The sequence below is a fragment of the Centruroides vittatus genome, unplaced genomic scaffold (genome assembly GCF_030686945.1).
Source record: "Centruroides vittatus isolate TY-2023 unplaced genomic scaffold, ASM3068694v2 contig_628, whole genome shotgun sequence".
In the NCBI taxonomy this organism is placed as follows: domain Eukaryota; kingdom Metazoa; phylum Arthropoda; class Arachnida; order Scorpiones; family Buthidae; genus Centruroides; species Centruroides vittatus.
The window spans coordinates 3,252,996-3,278,720 of record NW_027122385.1 but is presented as its reverse complement, the minus strand read 5'-3'; the positions used below and the strand labels follow the sequence as shown (position 1 = coordinate 3,278,720).

Sequence of the window (25,725 nt, the reverse complement as noted above, 5' to 3'; positions counted from 1 at the left end):
AGAAAAAATTAAATGTTGTAAATAAAAACAATAAAAACTTTTCTTAAATTTACTTAAACATCATAAAACATAATTTTAATGACATATATATTAAGTTTTTATATTATTTTCAACACTGGTATTAAATTTGGATGTTGAAATTGAAAGAGTGATTAACTGAAAAGGATCGTATATTCTGAGTAAAATCTAGTATACATCCCAAAAATTTATAGCGTCATAAGCCCTTTAAAGAAACAGGTTTTTGCTGAAGTTAACAGAAGTCACCGGCTTCAAAAACCAAAATGATTAAATCTGACAGTATATAAGGCCATGTCCTCGCGGAGTGTATGAAAAGGTATTTTCTTAGGAAAATAACATAAGCGACAAGAGGCTGAAGAAGAGTTTAAGACACTATCAATGCTTATGCCGTGACAGAGACATGTTACGATCATGACAAGCAAACGAACCTAAAATTGAGAAATTTCTTAAAGAAAGACAAGCTTAAAATCTTTTCTATAAAATTAATCAAAAATTATTCAGTGATTCAAAACCCCTTATTAGTCTTTACGATAAGTGCATGTCCATATTAAATATTAATATATATTAATTAATTTTAAATTTTTCTAGTAAATTTTATTAAAGGTATCATTATGTCACTCCAAAATTGACTTTTATTCATCTCTATTATCTGTAACTAGGGTTAATCTAGAGCGAGACAACAAGTACAAATTAGCTATAGGCTATTGAAGAAATCCAAAGAGCTCATAAAAAATAATTTATTATTTTTTATAACTTCTACAAATTTCATCAAATGTTCATAATGTTCATGTAAATATCACATAATTTTTTATATAGGATAGAATGTATAGGAGGGAAGAAGCCTAGCAAAACATAGAACCGCGTTGCATTGTGACATGTTAATTAACATTAATTATTGTTTGTTTAAGAGCTTTCACTATATAATTTTTCATGTTAAAAATATCTTCATAATTACAATAAATTTTTTTTAAAATTTATATAAAAATTAGTAAAAACTATGAAATAAGAAAATTAAATATAAAATATACCATTATAAAGATAAAAATTTAGATTTAGATATCTCGAAGTTTATCGATATTGATAAAATATTGTTACATCTAAAGTAATTTTGGATGCGACAAATCGGAGAGATGGCACTTTTCAGATATATGAAATTCTAAAATATTACGAAAAATGAAATATGTTCATAAGCTTTACACGGAATAAAGAAATATAGAGTTTAAGAAATCCACTTAATTTCAATAATGATGTAGATGTGAAAAATAAATAACATTTAATGAACATTTTTGTAATAAATTTTAAAATATACGAAAACATTTATCTATGTCAAAGGAGAAAAAAATTAATTACATTACATATTATTCTTTCAATAAAAGTCATATAAAATATAATTATAAATATAATTTAATTAATTCTACTTTAATTTATATTTATACATATATATTAATTAACTTTTTGCTGTGTTAGTTAATTTTAAAACTTATTATTTTAACGTTTAACAAATTTAGTATAAAAATTTCCAAAATAATATCTTTCTTATATATTTATAAAAATACAACGAAAAACATCTAAGAAATTAAATTTATGATGTAAAAAGTTGATATTAATCAAGATAATAATTAAATTTTAAAATAAGATAGAATAAAAATTTGATGAAATATTTTTTAAATGTCACAAATTTAAAATTTAGTTTACAATTTTTTATTTATTTATATCACAGTGTAGAGAAGTTGAGTTTTCTCTAGCTCATCTACAGAGAACTACAGGAAATTTTCTCTTTGATGCTTCGTGATTTTCTAACACATTCTATCAAATAGTATCAATATATTTATAAAATATAACATAGAATGCTGACAAATGAAAATAACCAATTTAATCAAACAATTAGATCCAAAAACATTAATTGTTTTAGTGAAATCTAATCCAGATGTTTCAAATTAATCATTATTACAATCAAATTATGTCAATTAAGACATCTATATTCCATTATGTATTATTTAACAATAATGCTGAATGCATGTTGAATTAATAGATGAGAAAGGATGTAAACTGCCAGAAAAACTTCCGAAAAATAATAATACAACTAATAGAGAATGCATAACATAATCATTGTTAATAGAGACTCGCATGTTGAGAATTCATTCATAACGACAAAACGAATAGGTAGTATGTGCATTAGTTGATTACTCTGCTTATTATATTGATTGTTTGAAGTAATCTTTATAATCTAACATGACACACAACATTGTTAACAATTTTTTAACAATAAAATTTTATTATCTGACATTATTAACAATATGTAAATCCACTTACATAAAATCAACACTTCAGAATCCTTATTTATAATCCTATCTTAAATTAATAGATCATAATTTTAAAACCATATTTAAATATTATTCTTTTTTATCAAATTAATTTAGGTATTACTTTAGATTTGTGTATAAAAATTTATTCTAAATTCGTAATTAATGCGTGGTGATTATTGTATTAAAAAAAGGAGATATCTTGATGCAGTAGAAATTCTAATTCCTTTATAAACAATACTTTTATTTATAGAATAAATTCTCGAGAAAACTTCTTAATTTTATTCGAGAAACGTTTCTGAATATTTTAGATAAAATATTCTTGCTCTTAATTGTCGAAATTATTCATTTTTGGAATTTCTGCTTCATTAATTTCGTTTCTCTCTTTCTATTCAACTCAAGATTCCAATTAAGGAAATCTTTAAAATTTTATCTTTTTCTAGATAATTATCGATGATGAAAACTATCACATACACAATTTTACATTAATCAATTACTTTTATAAAACTAAAGGGTCTCATTTTTTAATTTGAAATGATAACAGGAAATAACAAGAACTTTTATCAAAAATATTTTTAATGAGATTTATTGCTTTTTATTATGGTATATCAATAGTTTATATTTAAAATATACGTATATATTAATTAGTATGTATTGATAATGATATTAAATATTTTATTACAAAATTTAATTATTTAAACTTATCATTTTTTTTCCTTAATTTCTAATAGATTTTTTAGATGAATTTTTCATAAGGATTATATTTTGAACTATCTTTCCAAATGCTTACAACAAAATTTAAATATTTTATTCGCAAAATAATATATATAAGATTATTATAAGAAAATAAACTTCAAATAGAGATCTAAAAATAACTTTTACAATATATAAAACTTTTATTAAAGTAAAATTCAATACATAGAACACACGTCGAAAAGTTATATTTTTGAATTGTAAAATAGTGAATTATTTCAAGATCTCGAATATTTTTAAGACTCTTTTTAAAAGTAACTATATTAATTAAATATTTTGAAATATTTTTATAAATTTACAACTAAAATTATTTTTTAAATATTAATTTATTAGTTAAAATGAATACAGTATTATAATTTAAGATTTGTTTAATTGGTTGAGATTTTTACCTGAATTTGATGTCTTTTTCCGTTGTAAAATTGATGATATAACGTCAAATTAAGGTAAAAGCGTATAGTATCCTATTCAAGTGAACAGATCCTCAGTTATATCTTGATGGTTTCATAAGTAATTAGTAACGTTAATTGATACGTCTTTAATGATTTTAGATGTTTAAAAAATGAAGATTTTTGAAACTAAATATATGAAAAATTATTTTTTATTAAAATTTTAATATATTTTAGTGTATTTTATTAAAATAAGTTTATACTTTGTATTATTATCATTTTTTTTTCTTCTTTGTTTAAACAACCTTGCTTAATTTTTATTTATACCTGTAACGAATTAAATAAGCAGATTTTTGTACCTTTATTTAATGCACAAAAATCTGCGTATTTAATTTATATATTTTATAAATTATATTAGCCTACAACTTTAATAAATAATTTAAAACATTATATTCTTTCTTATTTAAATAATATATAATGAAAATCTTCTTTAAATGACTATCCATTTCGTAATATACATTAAGAGATTAATGAAAGTGATGATTGAATCAACATAAAACCGAACGAATCCTGTAAAATATATTAAATAATCCTTAATTTCAAGTGACAATACTTTAAGGCTTATTTTTCATCTTTATCTTGTCGTCACTGATTAAAATCTATAGAATTGTTATTGTTAATAATAAATACCTTGCATCTATCTTAATTTTCTAGAACAAAAGATATAGTCTACTAACTTAATACGATGTGTATACAATTGTCATTTCATATTTGGACAGTATTAACAAACTTATCCGAGAAGTAGTTTTAAAAATCGTGTAAAACTTCATGTTCTTGTAGGATGAGCGACAAAAGAAGCCGCCCAAAGACATGATTAAATTTCTCCACTCTGGTAATCCACCGATTGTTCTAGATAATGATCGTTATTTTCTTGAAAATCCTCGTCACATCGCCTTGTAAGAAGAGAGTATCCTTTTTTTCTTTCTCTTCTTCGCTCTAATTTCTGAAGCATTCTGGTGTTACGTTCCTGCTTTGGATAGAAGTCTTTTCTTCAAACCTATAGTCTTTGCTTAAAATTGTTCATCTAACGAAGTAACGAAAGACTTAAACTTCCTCTCTTGTTTCTAAAATCAAGAAAATTCTTTCCTTTCTTTTTGTATTTTCCTATACTTAACATTATCAAAATATTTTTAATCTCTTACTTGATTATTTTGGGAATTATATTATTGGAAAATGCTTTGATTAAATGAATTCTTGAAGCATTTTTCTATCGTTTTTAATAAAATATAAATGTTTCATTTTTAGAAACAATAGATTTATGTTAATTTTCTTCTATTTTTTTAAGTTTTTAATAAGATTTACATATTTAAAAATTAGATAAAAGTTTAATCATCTCTTTTTTTAAAAAAAATAGAATAGAATAAAATAAAATTTGTATATATTTTTAAAAATTAATTTAACAACTTTTAAAATAAATAAATTCTTTCATTAAAAAAGCATATATTTTTATTGATATTTTAATATTTATTTATAATTATTATTAAATAATTTATATATAAAATAATTTTTAAAAATTAAAATCTTTGTATTTGTTGAAATTGTATAGATTAAATTATAACATAAATAATAAATAAATTTCAAATAATTTACATTTATGTATTTTTAAATAAACTTTTTTATATTTATTGTTTATTTATTTAATATAGTTTATATAAAATTGAGATTACATAAAAATTATATTTGTTTATCGTTATATAAATTATGAAAAACTTAATTTAGAAAGTTTTTAGTTTAAAACTGTTTCATTCTTTAAATTTTAAAACAATTTTGAAACAATTTCAAAGCAATTTTTAGAACTGTTTTGTCTTTAAACTATTATATAATATTTATAAATAATAATATATAAAAAAGAAAACTTTAGTTTGTAACATTAAAACAAGAAATTCTAGCAAAAACATCATTTTTTTTTCACTTAAGTTATAATTTAGTTGCCTGTGGATGCATTATATATATATATACAGTATATATTTATGAATTTTTAAAATATTTTATAAATGTAAAAAAAAGGCAACTATATATGCGTAACTACATATAGGCTATATGTTTATGCAAGAAAATTGTCTAATTATATTAATATTACACAGACAAATATATAAAATTATTGTATATTATATAAAAATATAGTATGTAATATGGAAAATCTTAATATGTTTCTTATATTTTATTATGATTGAATTATGTTTAGAAATACTTTAATATATTATTTCCTGTAAAAATTATATTATATAGAGTATTGTATGTGTGTATGTATGTATTACTCGGTATATATATAATTTATTTAACTAGAAATTTTTAAATTTTTAAAATAAATTATAATAAAATCCAACATATTTAACAGAGAATAACCTTATTTTTGTTATATTATTTCCGCATAATCTCTAATTCATTAAGCATAATTAAGTACTATGTTTTGGTGTTTTTGTAATTAATTAATAGACAAATTTATGTAATATAATATTATTTTTTAAGTTTTCCAACAGTTTTGTTACGTTCAATTACGTTTAAAAGACAATATATAGAAATTTGATAATAAAATCACAAGAAAAAGTTTTTCAAAAAGAAGATAACAATCATTTTTGATGAATTTCACCATTTCATTTAATCTGCTAAAAGATATTTAGATCATGATATCTACAAACAAAAGAACAAAGTAAGAAAGCTGTTATCCATCTTACAAGACAAAGAGTTGCCGGGCCTTGCCTTAAGGGAATGATATCTCCAGAGAGGGTTGTGTTGACACAAATGCCAAGTGCCTTTCTTGCACATCAGTAAAGGTGTTGTGTAACAACAGATGCCAGCAATGTGACGTTGTAATGTATACTTTCTTTAAATAATAAAACAATTTCTTTGACGTTAAAAAAATTATTTGTTAATAATTTTTTAATCTAAAAATACGTTATAAATTATGTAGTGTTCTTTAAGAATTTAATTTAGCTTTAAAAATATGGTTACTTTACGCCTCTTGATAGATTATAATTTTTACTAAAAATATTTATGAAATAATACGTCTATAAATAACTTAAATGGAAATAAATTTAATTACATAAATAGTCATTAAGATGAGAGGAAAGAATTATATATACTGTATGTATTGTCTATCGAATGTTCTAGCTTGGTCGGTAATGCGTCCTATCCATCCATCCACATCCACCTTCGTAAACACAACATGCGAGTCATTTCTGCCATCATTTGTCAAATCCTGCAGAAGGATGAATCAGTCAAAGGACCCTTTTCGTCTACAACTATCTTAGAAATGGTCTCCGATTACAACCTCATCGAGAATCATTCATCATGGTAGCTACTATAGCAATTATAAAAAAAGATGATCGTTATTGAATTGGATTGATAACCACGTAATAAATGATGGAATAATTGTTTTTATACTAGAGTTCAAAGCAATTAACTATAATACATATATTTCTAGTCTTAAAACGTCAATAAAAAATTATATATATATATATATAAAGGGAAAAAGAGAGGAAGAGTTTTTACCATTTATCCAACTGCACCGTGATGATGAAGATGAATTTTGTATCAAAAATATCTTTGTAATTAAAAAAATTTTAAACATAAAATAAAAGATTTAAATATAAAATAAATGTAGATGATTTATAATAATTAATATATTTAAATATTTTATTTTTAATTAAAATTAATTAAAATTAAACCATTTTTAAACTTCTAATAAAAACATTCAATTACTGTTTAATAAGTTTACTTAATGATAAAAAAAATTTCTGGTGAAAAAAATTTAAATATTCTAAAAATAAATATATATTTAATCAAAAGAAAAATTATTAATGAAGATAAATAAAAGTATTAAAATTTTTCTATAATTAAATGAAATTACTTTCATATACAAATTATTTTTCAAATCAAATTAATTAAATTAATTTATTTAAAAATATATTTAAAACATAATATAATATAAATAATTAAAAAGTATAGAATATTATTTATCACTTTATATTATATTATCAATTAATTATATTTTAATCCTTAAGACGAAAAAAAACATGAATATTATTGAAAATCAAAATTTTATTTAAAAATTAGATACGATTATATTATATTTTTAAAAAAAAATTACATCTACGCAGTTGTTTTGTTTATTCAAAGATAGCTAAATAATTAATTTTTGTTTGTATCTTATAAAAAATAATAATAATAATGGAAATTTTAATCATTCTGAATTTAAATTTGAAAAATAAGAAATAAAGAATATATATAAATAAATTTAATAAATTAAAGTTATTAACTTTATTTACCTTTTTCCATTTTTATTTTAATAAACTCTAGAGAATTTCAAACTTTCAGATAATAGCCACATGTAGAGTCATTGTCGTTCATATTGAACTCTCATTAATCAAAGTTTGTGTTAAACATTTCCCATCGGAAAAGGACTAGAATTGAATTTTTCAAACGAAGAAAGATCTAACATAAAAATTCATTATACAGAAAGAGATGGAGACAAACATCTTGTTCGTGAAAAAAGAACTAGATGCCGTTAAGCAATGGGAATTAGTTAAGAAAATAATTATAAGCTTATTTTTTACGACAAATATCTTTGTAAATTAAAAAAAAACATGTTCGATTTTGTCTCCTAGAGATGATGTTGAATAACGTAACATGATTTTATAGGCTATTAACATTAAATAATTCAATGGTTCTAGAACATTTACGATGTAATATATATATATTTTTAAATGTTAAATTTAATTATTTTTATATAGGGGGTTTTGATCGTCACAGCTGTTGGCGTGAATTTTTCTCCACTTTCAAAGTTTGTCTAATTTTTCAAGAGATGAAGAATATTAAATTATTTTGGAATAATATGAATGGTGTTAAGCTTATTATATTATTGTTACTAATTGCTGGAATAGAACCGAATCCTGGTCCTTGCAGAAAACTCCCATAAAGAGAGGAAGACCACCACTAGCTCGTCAAAAATTGCTGACTAATAATATCAAATCATTGGAATCGGAATCAAATCTTATCACCGAATATACAGAACCTAGAAGAACCGAATCATTATTCCAAACAGGTGAGCTAATTAATTTAACCTTCTCACAAGAACAATTACTTACGGAACGAACAGACATTTCAACAGCAGAATTATGGAAAAAGATAGTTGAATTGGTAACCAATAGTAATGATAAGCTGTTGAGTCAATTTTCACTTATAAGACAAGAAATTAATATAATTCAAAATAAAATTAAAGATTTTAATGATCAATTACAACAAATTAATATGAGAAATGATAAAATAGAAACTGAATTTACCAAATTAAGATTAGAAAATGAATTAACTCAATATAAACTGGATACTCTTACTAACACTATGAATAGTAATAAAATAATAATATACGACTATTCAAATCCGTTTAAAGATATAACTAAAAATGAATTAGCAATATTTTTCTCTAGTACTTTAAAAATAGTATGCAGCGAATCGGAAGATATAGAAAATATCTACTCAATACCCAATTCAAATATTTATATTAAGTGCATGGTATTAAAGTCAAATCAATTAAGAAATAGAATCCCTGCAGCCTTTAATAAGTCGTAGTATAGCAAGACGCTAGGAAATTGGCAAGATATGAATATGTCAGCTGATTTAAATAAAGATTCCCGCAAAAGAAGAAACAAAATTTTACCATATTAAATAGATTTTAAAAAACATGGTTTACAATTAAAACTACGTGACGACTGTTTGATAATTAATAGTTAAAAAATTACATATATTCAGAATTAGTTAGTATACGCTGATGATTTTTTGTTGTATTTTCTACAGAAAAACCCAATAACATAATTAATCCCGAAGAAGAAAGTGAGAATAATCAATATAGTAAAGTTTCAAACAATCTTAAATTAAATATCACGAACTGCAATTGCCGAGGCTTAATCTATAAAATAAAAAGTCAGGAGTTTTCACAATTACTATATAATACTGATCTCTTGGGTATAACTGAAACCTGGCTAGTCACATCCAGTTAATGAAATTATTAAAAATAGGATGGAATATACAATTATATCTTCTGATGCACAGAAACCAGTAGGACCAGGGCGACCTTATGCAGGCCTTTGTCTAATGATAAGAAAAAACATCGGTACTGTAAAATTTATCCAAAAAGCAAATAATTATATTTTAATCTTCTTGCAAATCGATAATACTTATACAAAAAGTTAATTATAGTTATGTTAGTTTACGTTCCTCCAGATCCGATAGACTTATTAAACGAAATATTTAAAAATCTCGAAAAATGGAAAAAATATCTCTCCATATGTATTGCTATTTGGTGATTTTAACTCCAGGATTGTACAGATAATAGATACAGAATACAAAGGGCCAAATAATCTAATTCACTTTAACTGAGAATCAAAAGATAAAAAGCACAACAGATTGGGGCTTCAATTAATAAAAAATACTCAACAATCGCAATTAATAATTTTAAACAGAAGAATAAAAAATGATTATTCATCTGAATTCACTTGTGTTGCTAATATTGGAAATTCGGTAATAGGCCTAACGATATGTTCTGAATTGCTGTCTGACCTATGTGTAGAAATTCAAGTTCTAAATTGCGACCTATCTGATCATTTTCCAGTCAAAACTGTCTTTGAACTGGCAAATATCCAAGTAAATAATAGAGAAGTTCAACCTTATAAAAAAATAAATAATGACTATCTGAATTTTCAAATGCAAATTAGTGAAAAAATTAAAAATTTGTCTAAAATTATACCGGGAAATGGACTACAGTTATATTCCCAATTGGAAAATCTAATAAAAAGTTCATTAATATAAAAAAGATTAATAATATAAAAACCAATAAGTTTAAGAAACCTTGGTATGACTTTACTTGTTATATCTCTAAATTAAAGAAAAATAAAGCCTTAAAGCAGTTTAGGAATATGTCAAACGAAACAAATCTTATAAACTACAAGAAACGTAAAACAATGTATCATAATTTGTTAAAATCCAAGAAAATAAAATATATTTAAAATCTAGAACATCAGTTAATGTAAAATAAACATAATACTCTGTTTTGGTCAACAGTACGAAAATTACGTAAACAGGATACTGAGAATCAATCGCAAATTGACTTTTTAACCTGGTCACTCTATTATAAAAGAATAACTGCTATAACTAATATAGAGTCGCTAAATCTGGAAAATGAAATTTTAAATCCGGTAATTACCTATGATGAATTGGAAGCATCAATCAACAAAATGAAAACAAAATCTTCACCTGGTATTGACCTAATTACAGTTAAATTCTTAAAATTACTACCACTATCAGGAAAACTGGTATTGCTTGAACTATTCAATTCATGCTACAACTCAGCAAACTTTCCAGAATCTTGGAATACAGTAAAACTGCTAATGATCTATAAAAAAGGAGACAGAAAAGATCCCGGAAACTATCGACCTATAGCGTTATTACCAATATTACGAAAATGCTTTACTTCTATACTGGCGCTACGATTTTAACGATGGACTACGGAACTTAACTTGAACTCAAAATTTCAATTCGCATTTATAAAAACAAAAGGAACAGAAATGGCCTTATTCTTCTTATTATAAATAATACAAATTTACTTACTATTAAACTATAGAAAAATATATTCAGCTTTCATCGATATATCAAAAGCTTTCGATTCAGTTCATGTCCCAACTTTGATAAATAAATTGAAAATCTGTGGCTCTGGAAAAAATATTCTCAGATCCAATTGCGAAATTATTTTCAATATACAAAATTAACATTATTCATGGTAACTAAATATTCCCAGAATTAAACATAAATCGAGGATTACTACAAGGAGAACCGCTATCGCCATATTTGTTTAATTTTTTAAAATGATATAGATAAACTATTTCTACTCGATACTGAAGGAATTCAAATTTCTGAAAGAATTTATCACTATATATTATATGCAGATGATCTAGTACTAATTGCACCAACAAAAATCGCCTTGCAACACAAAATAAATATAGTAAACAATTATCTGAATTCTCTGTTTTTAACGTTCAATATCTCTAAATCCAAAACCATTATATTTAGAAATAATGTTAAACTTCCAAAACAAGAAAAATCATTCTATTTAAATAATCAATCTCTTACCTTAGTAAATGAAATAAAATATTTAGACATATCATTCAACTGGAATTGCAATTTTCAATCACACTTGAAGAATATATCGACACAAATAAATACTTTAATAGATAATGTTAACTATTTATGCGCAACTTTAAAAATTACGAATATAAAACTACGGATGAAACTATTTAACCTTCTGATTATCCCTTCAATATACTATGCAAGCCCTATATGGGCACTAGATTTATTATACGATTTAGAAAAATTCCACGTTATTTACTTACGAAAACTATATAAAATAGAAAGAACTGTTCCAGAATATGCAATTCGAGCCAAAACAAATAGATTCCAACTATATCCGTTTTATTTAAAGTGTGATTAAATTTTATTACAGATTAAAAAGTACTAACGAAGATAACATAAGATTTTTACATCAAATAATGCAAAATCAAAATAATAACTCAGATAACAATAAAAATCTATGGCAATATAAATTTAATAAATTATTACAATCTTTTGGTGTATCAAACAGATTATTTGATAATTCAGAAACGGATTGGCAATATGGCTACTCATTAATGATCGAATTAGCATTTTCTCAATCAATAATAATGGATCAAAACTTATTAAATCATTCAGTATACCATCCATGGTACATACATCAACATTCTAAATATCCCGTCGTCTACGAATATCCTAACAGCTAATATCAGTATGAATATAAAAAGATTATTAATCCAATTAAGACTCAATAAATATTCGTTGTTTATTAATAATACTTATTTGGATTTCACAAAAAGACAGATGTTATTGGTGCAACTCAAGTGACTATTCTTTGAACCATTTACTAAAAGAGTGTGAAGGACTAAATAAATACCATCAAAAATATGAAATTAAAGAACTAATATCCACGAAAAAAAAATCAAGACTTTAGAACTAAACTAAGCAATCTTACGTTAAATCAAATGTATAGAATTAATGGATTTTTTTAATCAAATCGCTAAAGAATTAAAAAATATATGAAAAATTAATTGAAGTAAAATATCGTTTACTAATTAGATTATTTAAAGTAAAATATTTAAAAGCAAACTAATGAGAAAATGTACTACTAAATGATTATTTTAATGTTACTTGTGTTCTTTAAGAAAATGTACATTGAACGATTGTCATGTAACAAATGTGTACTAATAAATTACCGGAAAAATAACCCCCTGTAACAAGGCTTAGCCTTAATGCAAATAAAATATTATTATTATTGTATATTTTTCCTTTTCTTTAATTTTTAACTTATTTATTAAATTTAATTCTAAATTATTTATATAAATTCCACTGTAAATGAATTCAAAATTACACTTAACAAAATTCATGTTTAATTAAAATTATTTATAAAATTAAAATAAAATCAGTAAAACTTAGTTATCTTTTATTTATTTTCATTCGACAATCATCATTTTCATATTAGAATTTTATAAGTCAACTTCCAAAAATTATTTTACTAATTATTTTTTACATCATATTGTAAACTCTGAATTTTGCCTTTTTGTGTACTGTATGTAATGTTCCTGTAAAACCCTAACGTAAAATCTTTTATTTATATATGTAAAGTCCTACAAAATCGAAATGTAAAAGCCCTTTATTTATGTATGTAAAGTTTTTGTAAAATTTAAGTGTAAAGTTCTCAATTTATACATGTGAATTCTACGTGAAGCCCAAATGTAAAAGTCCTTTATTTACATAAACTCTTGTAAAAGCTGAATGTAAAGTTCTTTATTTGTCCATTTAAAGTTCTTGTAAAATCTAAATATAAAGTTTCCTATTTATATATATGAATTCCTTGTAAAGTCTAAATATATAACTCATTATTTATAGAATTATATAAATAAACGTTTAAAAATTATTTTATTAATTATATTCTTAATTTTGTTTTAAAGACCAGATGTAAAATTTTCGAAAGATAATTTATTTTAATATACATAAACTTCCCTTAACTTATCTTAAAAGTGTTGTTAAACCATTTACCATTCAACTTATTGAACTTACTAATGTTCATTATATGAAAATTTAATAAACAAATACTTTTTTCCTATTGAAATTAATTAAACTAAATCATTACAATAATATTTTCAATTAATAATATACAATATCAATTTTGTGTAAGTTTAATATATCAGTCGTGTTTGAAAGTCATTAATCTAATGTAAAGATATTATTATTCTAGCAAATATTAATGTTGTAAATGCATTCTTAATGTAGATCACACGATTTTATTCTGTTACCGTTCATAACTTATTCTATTGAAAAATCATTACGTTTTTCTTTTTTTTAATAAAGAAAAAATATATTCTTTATACTTTCAGTTGAAAAATAATATCTTATTATTTCAAGAGTTTTGGACTTCTTTACAAATACATACTTATGTCTACATGTTTTATTGATTTCTCCTTTAATGAATCGAAAATATCTAAAGTTATAAAAAATTATATTAATATTTTTAGTTATTTTTTAAAATTGCTTCAAAATTTGCCGTTGATAGCGATAAATGCAAGAATAGATGAGAAAAATAAAGCAATAATTGCATTTTCAAAAGTGTTAACTATATAACATATTTGTATATTAAATTTGTTTTTTAACTGAAACTTTTAATTACTTTTTTATAATATTTTCGAATTTTATTATAAAATTAACTGAAAATTTCATGTTTTTGATAGGAATAAATGATGAAGTACAGTGATAATTGAGTTTTCAAAAACGTTAAAAAATATTTATTTTAATTAATAAATTTACAAGATATTTTATGTAATATATTATAAATTTAATATATATAAATATTATAAAATAATAATAATATAATAGTTGTAACTTAAACTAGAAATGAAATGAATCCGAGTCCATTGACCTCTCATCCGTTTATCTCTAATTATAGTTGTTAGTAATCTTGAATAATAACAATTTAGGAATTTAGAATATATTTAATATTTGTTACTAGTTATATATTTAATTACATAATAATAACTAATTTGATATATTTTTATTTTATAAATCTGTTTAACTTAATTACTAATAATAATGTTCATATTTAAGAAAATTTAATAATTATCCTTTATTTTTCTAATTTTTAATGCTTGTTAGAAACATTTCTTTATTAAGTTTTACTAGTTTAGCTTATAAGTAATTATTAAAAATTCGTTATAATGTGTTTAAAATAATCTATGTTTTGTATATGTTTAATAATTCAATAAATATTTAACAATATATTCCTCATGCCTATCATCTATCATATATTTTCAATGTTTTAAAAATAGTTTTAATTAATTTAATTTAGTAAAAAATTAAGAAAATAATTAAACAAACTTATTTCTTTTTTTATTAAAAAAATATTTTACAAATTATTTTAAAATATCTCAATATTATAACAGAATTATATCATTTATAATAATAAATTATAATGTTGAACAATATATTGTCTTTGTATAAAACTTTACATTTTATTAGGCAAAGTAACAAAATATAAAGATAAACTTATATAAGAGTAATATATTAAAAAGAAAGTAATAATTTAGTCAACATTTATTACTTCATACTGCAGAGTTAATTTTGTTAATTAAACTATTTCGTGTTCAACTGGAAATATAACCTCTTGACAGGCTGACGAATGTTCTTCTAGCTTTATCTAAACTTACAGTTCACAGTTGCTGTTTTTCCTGTCGCAAATTCTCTTCCCCACATCTTTTAGACCCCTTGACTACTATCGCAATGGAATGATATATTACGCATAATTACGTTTTAATGCATTTTAATGGTCTCTTATCTCGTTTCCAGCGAATTATTGCATAGCACTGCTTAACTACACTTCAGATTTCTCTGCTTGCAAGAATTAAGAGGATTTATTCGGACATTGCACATGTGTACAAGAATATTATAGCTTTAAATAAATAAAAGAAATGCTAAAATAATATTATATATCAAAATTTTTTTATTAAAAAGTCAATTTTTAAGGTTTCAATTGCTAAAAAGGTAATTATAAACAAGTCAACTTTTAACGATCGTAAACCGTTTAAATCGTAAAAAATTAGTTTTTAAATGATAATAACAAGTCTAATTAATTTTTAAAGTTATATAATAAAATTTTAATTAATTTATTAAATTATATAGGCCTATATATATAAAATAAAAAAGTATAAGCTATATAGTGGCATAAGTAGAAGTTATATGATAGTTTATAAGTTCATTTTTATATTATATAAAACATATTTCTTATTAAAAAGTAATTAGCTAACTACAATTTATAAAAAATTGAAAATTTAATAGTATTAAAACCGAAAAAAAATAAATTAAGAACTTTTACTTCTTCTGTAATTAAAAAATTGTTGATTTAATATATTATTTAAGATTGCTTTAAATCATTTATATTTTATTCATTAAGAGATAAAAGGATTTTATAAGTTTGTCAAAATATTCTTCTTTTTACTTTTTCTCTTAACTTTTAGAAATTCGATTACAGAAAGTTGTATTTATTTTTTATTTTAAAATCTTTTTATGAAGAGTAATATTAAAATTTTAATAATTATTTTAATTAAAAAATGATCCATCATTCATTTTAAAACGAGATTAAATATTAATTATAAGCTAGAAAATTAAGGATTAAAACGATCTATTAACTCTCATCCAGTTATTAAAATTAGAATTAAAATATTAAAGATAGATTTAGAAAATTTTATTTAATTATTTATGAAAAAACTAAAACAATAGATTTATTTAAATAATTTAAATAAAATAAACATTTTTTAAAATGTATATTTTAAACTTTAAATATTTTCCGGTTTAGAAGATGATTTATTTTTTAAAATATATTTTGATGTAGAAAAGAAATAAATTGTTTAAACACATTAAATTTAATTTATAAATATTTAAATGATAATTAAGTTTTAGATAACTTTTGAAACATTAAAAAATTAAATTTTCTTGTTTATAAATTATACTGTTTTTTATGTAAATTTCTAATATAAATATTGTTAAAAATATGATTTTAGGTAATTAAATATATTTTTAATAAAAAAATATATGTGTTTTTGTTTAATAAAGAAACATATTTTGTAAATATATACATGAATAAACATGTTTATAAATGAATTAAATTTAATTTTAAAAATCCTTTTTTGATAAATAAACATTGATTTAGTCATAGATAAATAAATGTTATAAAAAGTATGTTTTAAGATGATTAAATACGATTTTCAAAATAAAAGTAGATGTCATGGCTAAATAAACCTAATTGAATACTCTCTACAAAGCATAAATATATTAAACATGAATAAAATTAAATGAAAATATACTTTTAGGTGAAAAAATATATACGCAAATTTAGCATTTATGCTATTTGCATACTATATTCTAAACGTATCTAAATATAAGTCAATATAAATGCAAATAAATAAATATATAATTTTAAGTGATAAAATGTTGTAAAACATGTAAATACAAAGAAGAAAATACAGAAAAAAGAATATATGTAAATATGAAAAACATAGAAGGAAACCATAAAAAAATATATTAATATATAAACATGAAGCAACATAGACGAAGCCACAAAAAAAAAACGTAACTACAAAGAAACATAAACATAAATATATAAACAAACCTATATAAATAAATAAATCTAAAGGAAAACGTGTTAAATTAACAAATTTATTAGGTACATTTATAACCTTAACATATTGAATGTAACAAATTATGTATTATTAAAGGTTGGCATATATTATTAGATTCCTTATAAATAACTTATTTATATAAGCGAATATGATTACGCACGTTGTCATATTTAAAATGCCTGCGCAATTGTTATACTATTAAAGGAATTAATTATCTCTAATGATACAGCAAAATTACATGATCATTGTTGACTGCTTTCTGTGACATTTACTCCATTGACACCGCACACTAATGCAACCTGCGCGAAATGTTAATTATGAGCGGAAGCTAATTAATGTATCATCTTCGTCGACCTAACACTTCCGGCTAAAATTCGTCTCCATTCGATATTAACCATTTAATCATTTCAAAATTTATCAATTTTAATTCTTTTCCTTTAAATATAATAATAAAATTACTAAATCTTTACACGCAAATACATAAATTAATATAAAATTATATTATAATAAGTATTTTTATTTTATTAAATATATAATGGGGATTTTTCTTTAAAATTTTAAGAAATTTTGTGTACTTTTAGCAATAAAATATCAATTATTTTATTATTCGTTTTGCTAATAGTAAAAAATAGCGATGCAAAATGGGTTTCTTAATTAACATTAAATTTAATAGAACAAGTAAATTTATTAGGATCATGCCTATCATAAGACTTGATCATAATTAATTTACTGTTGATTGTAATTTATTAAAAGCCATTTGATCCAAGTCTCGTGTTTACGGAGCTTCAAAAACATTTGTTACAAATTATTTATTCTATAGCATCCCTTTTGTTTTAAGAGAAAAAAAATCTTTAGTTTTTGTTTAATTTTATTATTTAAAAAAATATAATACAATTTTTAACACTTTTTTAAATATATTGAGGTCTCAAAAAGTAAGTGGGGCCTCTTTTACTTCTAAGAAGTACTGATTATAATATGTATGTTAATTAATTTATTGTAATATGCGTATTCATTAATTAACTGTAAAAACTCAATTACTTAATTGTGTTATGTATATTAAGTGCTTATAAAATCAATTATTTTATTATGCTACATCATTTCATTAACATATATAAAATATTAATTATATTATTACGTATTTTTCTTAATAGTAGATTTTCTGAAGTACAATACACAATTTTACACTTTAGCAATGAAAAAAAAAGTAATTTTTTAACATTAAATCCAATTAATTTCTTAAAATAATTTCGATAAAAGCACAAATTACAATTTATCATTTATTATAATTTTAATTATTTAAAAACTATTTGAATTAATTCGTAGAAACGAAACGAATGTATTAAAATGATACAAGAACCATTATGTATCACTTGAATATAAGTTTTGATAAATTTAATATTATTATTGCGATGTTACTTTGTGAGTTATGAATGAAGTGGAACATTCTGCTTAATCGTCACAAACAATCCTTTCCTGGTTAATATCTAATGGAACAGTTAAACGACACGTCATTTCCATCAGCAGCAGTCTTGATACTTGGCATCCTACTGACAGTGATGGGTGTCACAGCTGTTTAAATCGAACACCAGAAATTATCTAATAGGTGGAATGTTACGCTTCTTGTATTTATAACTACGTATGTATGAGATTTACGATTTCGAAACGTAAATTTTCGCTTTATTAGTTCGTCTGGTATGATGAGGACGTACGACATCTGCTTGGTAATTCTTCATCTGCAGTTGGATTCCTGTTAATCAGTCTAATGTCCGCCCACCTCTAGTATCTGCTCGGGGGTTATCTTTTTGCTTCCGTTCTCACTAATGAAAGTCGTTCTCTGGTGTCATGGGGTTGAAAGTAAATTTACTTTAGCAGCATTTTAGGAAATTACTTTTAATTGGCTTATATCAATAAAATATCTTATAAAACATCTGTTTCCTGTTCAATTAAATGCCCCGTTTTTTAGTTATATTGATAATATCATTTCCTATAGATCCTTCTACGTGTAATTGGAAATCAAAAACTGAAAAACTAAAATTACATTTTAATAAGCTATTTTATCATAAAATAACAACTACTGACATTTTATTATACGAGAATTTATTAATAGTATATGAAGTAATTAATCTAGAAAAAAAATCATTTCGAGTTTTGCATAAATTTCCTAAGGAAATTTAAGCTTAGTCTATTAATAAAAAGTTGATTTATAATTCTAAAAATAGTAAAGAAAATTATAAATTTTTTATAATTAAGAAAAACGTCATAAAAGTCTGTCATACCTTCCTTCTAAAAACACGCACACACCACCTAAAAAAACACATGTAATTCATTAAGAATAATGTTTCCTAATGCCAGACACTTCTTTAACTAACAATCAAGCTGCTTCGTGTTATTTTTTTTAGAATTTTTTATATTTTTTTAGAAGATCCAACAATATTGTATTCGACAAACATCTATATTTTTTAACTTCTCGAACATCGAATGAAAAAAACGGGGAAAAAACTGTATTTAGACATAGATGTCTTTTGAATTATTGAAAAATGTCTTTTTAAATTATTCTTTTATAGGATATTTTATTTGGTTATTAATCTTATTTTATTCCTATAATTTGAAAAGATTAATACTAGTAAATTCCATTTTGAATAATCTGATTTGAATAATTCCTATATTTAAAAGAAGGAGAAAAAAAACTAATAAAAATAATAATCTTTATTAATTCATATTTAAATAAACTTTCTTCTTACAGTTTTTATAAATTTCTACTGTTTAGAATTGATTAACAATTATTTTACATTCATTTAATATTCTTTAGAAATTATACTTTTAATTTATATGTTAATTAATTTAAGCAATTTATCTTATAATCACACATAATTTACTATTAAATAGATGTTTTTTAAAATGTTTTCTTTTGCCTTTCTAAGAACTAGAGGCACTAATTTAATTTCATAAACTATTTACTTTTACTTTTTTTGAAATAAATTATACAGGATGGCCCGAATATTAGTTAATTGCGTTTTATTCCTGTGTTTTTCGGGTGCATCTGTGAATATCAAACTCGTAAAAAGAATTTAAAACAACGTGTTTTTCTTTTACAGAATTGGTGGAAACGTGATAGAAATGTGATTAAGTATTTGAACAACACAACAATTTAGTGTTTACAATGTTTAACTGACTTTTGAATCATGCTGTAGATTCATCGTAATAAATAAATTTCTTAGTTGAAGCGTTTAAATACTAATTATTTTACGCACTATTTTTATTTTAAAATAACTTAACTAAATTTTAATTAGATATTTTAAATATTTACTTCAATGAAAAATATATAAGAAGCCCAAAAATTAGTCAAACATATATCGTTTCATTTGTTCTAGGTTCAAGTGTGAGTATGAATCGTAAGCTGAGTTTAGAACAAATTTGTACATTTAAAAACAGAAATAAATAAAATACGATTAATTATCTGAATCATAGAGAAATTTAGTCTTTACGATAGCTAACTGACTTTTGGGCCCCATTGTATTAATTAAAGAAATTCTATGATAATTGTTATTATTATTTTTTATTTTAATTATCTAAATAACCAATTAACCAATTAACCTAATTGTTTTAATATAAAATTTTCTTAATACGATTATATTAATTAATTAATTATTTATTTTTTTCCTGAGAAATCAACTAATTACGTGTAATAAACTTGTTATGTTTTAGATTTACAAAAAGCATTTTACTTGATAAATAAAATTTTAATTTAGTGTTAATCTTTATATAATAATTGCAAATTAATTAGTAAATAAAATAATAATAATATTATATAGAATCCATAAATCTTTTATATAAAAGATTCTAGAAAATGATGTGGTGATTATTCATTATTAAATTTATTCATTAAAAATCCATAAAACAATCCATTAACTACTGATTAATATGTAAATCCCTTAGTAAAATTCGTTGTTAAAACATAAATTTTTCATCAAATCAAATATATTATCATCAAGATGAATGTCTAATAATTTTCCAAACGATAATAAGTGTCATTTGAATGTTGACTCATTGTAGAAAATTCATTAAAAGACCTTATATTCATCTTGTAAATTCACGGAAACCTTTAAGGTAAAACTGAACGTTCCTTTGTGTTATCTTAATGGACTATTCATTTGGTAAAGATATTTATAACAGAATTGATGAGGTTGTTTACAGCAATCAGTAGAAAGCTTCCAGCAAAATAAACTAATAAATTATGCACATAAATTGCTCTACATATTAATGTTATGAAGATATCTTTAACGTTGTACAATATATCTAGCATCCTGGATGGTTCCTGTTCTCTAGTTTGCCGCGAGATGGCGACTGTATTGTCTACCCTTCGTTTTGTTGATGAACCATCCAGTCAGGAAGTGGTTGTTAATGGCGAGCAAAGTAAACAATAAGCCAACGAAGCGCTCATTCACTGCCTTCCACTGCAATAAGTAAGTTAACAATGATTAGTTGCGTATCGAAGATTCTTAAGTACTCCTTCCTACATCGAGTATATTTAAATCGAATTTATATCAAAAATATCTTCTTTATGGTTTAAATAATCCTAAATTAATCAAGATTCTTAATTACTTTCTTCAATTTTCTCATAAACTATCTTCTCTTTTGGAACTTTGCCCATTCTCTAAGTTTTGTGTACGTCCGTTTGTCTGTTAATAAATTATACAAAAATCTCTTGTTACCTCTATATACCTACAATAGAATCTAATTTTTTTATAAATAATTAATAATATCGCGTTATTTTCTTAACATTTCTATATAAACGTATAAAAACTTATATATGTATAAAATAATAAAAAGTAAATTAATTTTGAATTACTATATAAACTATCAGATGCTTAATTAGGCAAAATTTAAATTTCGATAGGCGTTTTTACATAAATAAATCTTAGAACTTTGTTGTATCTTGGTTGAACAGCGAACAACCAAGTTCTAAAATTTCTTGTGCTAATTCCGATCCTTGTGTTATTCCGAAGAAATTAGCACAGAGTTGCCGTTAGTTAATAAAACGATAAAATATTGAATATCTGTATAAATAAAGCACCATAAAAGAACCAATTTAAAATTAATAAGATATAAAACATGATAATTGTTTATTTTATTTATTGAAAAATATTCCTTTCATTAGAATTTAAAGAATTTTAATTAAGTTCATTTCATCTAGATTACAAAATATAAATTTAAAAAATTTTTCATGTTACAACTTAATTTTCGAGAGAAAATTTAAAATGATTAATATGTAAGAATTTTGTTTAAAAAATAAAAAAATTAAAGTCTTGATAGAAAATTAACTATAAACAATAGAAACTTTCAATTTAGAATGTTTTCTTAAGGGAAATGTATATGCATATAAAGTTCTCGAATCATGTTTTATAGTAGTCATTTATGAAAGAAACTAGTTATAGGATATACTTTAGTCGAAAATTGAAAATATTATTTTATTTTTTCTAGAATATAGTTTGGTATATAAAAATTGGCATCCTTTCTATCCAAATACAACTTTCTAAAGTATATATTTTTGTGCATATTTTTTCGGAAAACAATTTAAATTTTTTAAATTTTATCCATTTATAATCAGCTCGAAAAGAATTTTTTTTTATCTTAAGCAAATTGAAGATAAATGTTTAAAATTTCGGTAATTTTTCGAATATCGTTCAGTTCTTTTTTAATGAAGCTAATAAATTTATATTATTTAATTGTAATTTTTATATTAAAAAATTATTCATTAAAAAACTTCAAAAAAAGCAAAAATTGTTTTTAAAATCTTCAAAAATGTACAAAAACTAATTATAAACTAATTGAAAAAAAAACAAAAATAGAAATTGTTACTGAATTTTAAAATTAAAACATATATATATATATATATTTAACAAAATTCAAAAAGGTTATCTTCAAAGCTAATTTTTACTAGTTAAAATAAATAATTTAATTGATTTTTAGTAAATATTTCTATACTTTGCTAATTTATTATTTAATATAAACTTTAATAATAAAAATATTTCTACTTAATTGATAATTTTTAATATTTTTAACAAGGAAAAAGAAAATAAAAAAATTAATTGACCCATTAGTTTTCCAATTAATTCATCCTATCGATTATTATATCATATTTAAACGTTATCAAAACAAAACAGGAAATCTTATTAGTGGCAAAGTATCAACTGTAACTGTTTTTGACAAACGATAATAAAATATTTATAAAATATTAAAATAATCAATCATTTAATTTGCAAATTTTTTCCTTCCATATATATGTATATTGTACTTGGCAAGTGTTTCACGCATGAAAAACCGTAGAATCCGTTTGTGATATCCGAATGACAGTTAAATATCATTAATGTAGGGATTGATTAATTGCAACATGATTTTCTACCCACTTACAATCTTTTCAAGATGAAGAAAAATTGAAAAAAATACAAAAAAAAAAAAAAAATTGAGCATTTTCTATTTAATGGGGGAATGAAGTATCATCTATATGATCATATCTTTTAATTTTATATAGAGGTGTGTCTGTTGGATATCCAACCCGTGAAGTAAATTACCTTATTTGTGATCGCAAGACCATATTCGTCGATCGGGTGTGGCAAAACAGCGGCGCTTCGTTCGCCTTCGTGTGCTACAATCAGAAGGACAGTAGCGATCATACGGCGAGGTAGGTTGCAGTCCAAGCTGCTCTTACAACTACACGTGATGTGTGGATTGTTCACTATGATCAAGTGGATTTTCTTCTTCAGCATCGTAACCGGTGAGTATTGTTTAAATTTATCGATAATGACCCCCTCTTCCGTGCTATGTATAACCCTAAAGGCAAACACAATTCTATCCACAACAATTGCTGATATACTTCTAGACAATTGCACCGAAAGATGCAACTTATAAAAGAAAATTTTTGTATAAAATTATATACGTGTACGTGTGTTATTCGGTTCGGCATTGTATAATGTACTTCCTAATGTTTTGGAACGTTACAAGAGACACTTGTTTAGGAATTCATTGCACACTCTTCTGTATTAAACCGACCGATAAAAGCCTTCAGCATAGAATAGCCGTGTTCAAGAGGCTTCAATTACTGAGTGACATGTTGATTAGAGATTACAGAGATTTGCTACAAAAGTAGCGTAAGATGTATGGTAACTGATTTGTTTAAAATTCCAAGTGGACTATCGTTATTTATAAAAGTATCCGTACTAAATAAATGTAATAATAACTAAACAATTTTTTTTTATTGTAAAAACTACTTCTACGTATAAATCGAACGTTGTTAAAAAATCAATTTATGACTTTAAAAATATATTTTCTATTTTTAAAATTTGTAATAATTCAACGTTTGTAAAAAAAAAAAAAAAATTAAATTTTAAGTTAATATATCGAATAAGCCTTATATCGAATAAGCTAACAGTTTTCGAACTTTTAAAGTTAATTTTATGAGCAAAAATTAATATTCGTGCCAACATTTACACGAATAGCAATTAGTAAAAGTTGGAGATGAACCAGTTCTTTACTATTCACTCCCTTTGAGTGAATGCAATTTCTATGTCTAAGGTTACTCGACATTTTAATATCATTGATCTCATTATACGAGTAAAATTGATATCTGGAACTGTCATCTCAATCACGAATTATCAATTAATGTGTTGTAAAGGGGTGAAACTTTCAATACAGATCTTTGAATCTAGACATGCAAGATTTTGCAAACCGTTTTATAAGATTACGTACGTTGAAAGATTGACCTCATTTGATCCGCAGACTGAGTTTAAGATGATACTTGAGTAAGACTGCTAGAATGTCCCGCATGGTATCAAATGTCCATGAATATTTCATACGTTTCATCGTTAGGCAATACGCTGTTCATAATGATATGTCCGTAGCGGACAATATTAATGACCGTTGAAACTCAGAAAGATCCGAGAAGCGAATCATAAAAGTAATGATGAAGCGGAAATATAGCCGGAATACGTAATGACAACTTTCTAGTTACTGGGACCGCCCCATCCTTCGCAAACACATTAACGTCTACCACGTTGATTAGCAATCGTGCCATACAACAGGAGAAATGAATCGATTTAAACCCCCTTCTCGATATCGTCACCCCCGATTCTCCTACTCCTTTCACACTACTCTTAATCAGTTTGGCTTTCTTAGACTCGTAGATGACTACCTTTTTATAAATTGTCATCTAGTCAATAAATAAAAATTGACTATAAATCATTGACTTTGTAATAAATGAATTTGTCGCTTCTTCACTCTATAATGTTGTTAAATGAATGATAAGTTAGGAAATTCTTTTAGAAAAATCATTTAAATTCACTTCTTTTGTATGTTTTCTCCTATTTATCTGGATATTGTAACTATTTAAGGATCAAACTTAGTGACAAATCACGAAATTTCATATGTTCTGGCATGCAAATCTTCAACAATTGTGAATTTATG

General features: G+C 23.3%; 1 protein-coding gene across 3 annotated transcripts in view; it reads left to right on the top strand.

Annotated features, from left to right (window-relative positions):
* LOC136979566 (uncharacterized) overlaps positions 1 to 25,725 on the top strand; it is a 237,322-nt gene that overhangs the window by 56,206 nt on the left and 155,391 nt on the right. For 2 of the 3 annotated variants that reach the window (XM_067275579.1, XM_067275577.1), the window contains exon 2: positions 23,798 to 24,040. In XM_067275579.1, coding sequence (XP_067131680.1) covers positions 23,986 to 24,040 — 55 coding nt within the window. In that variant the 5' untranslated portion in view covers positions 23,798 to 23,985. Of the gene's footprint in view, positions 1 to 23,680; positions 24,041 to 25,725 lie in introns of those variants that run through there. The other variant, XM_067275578.1, reaches the window with a different exon arrangement.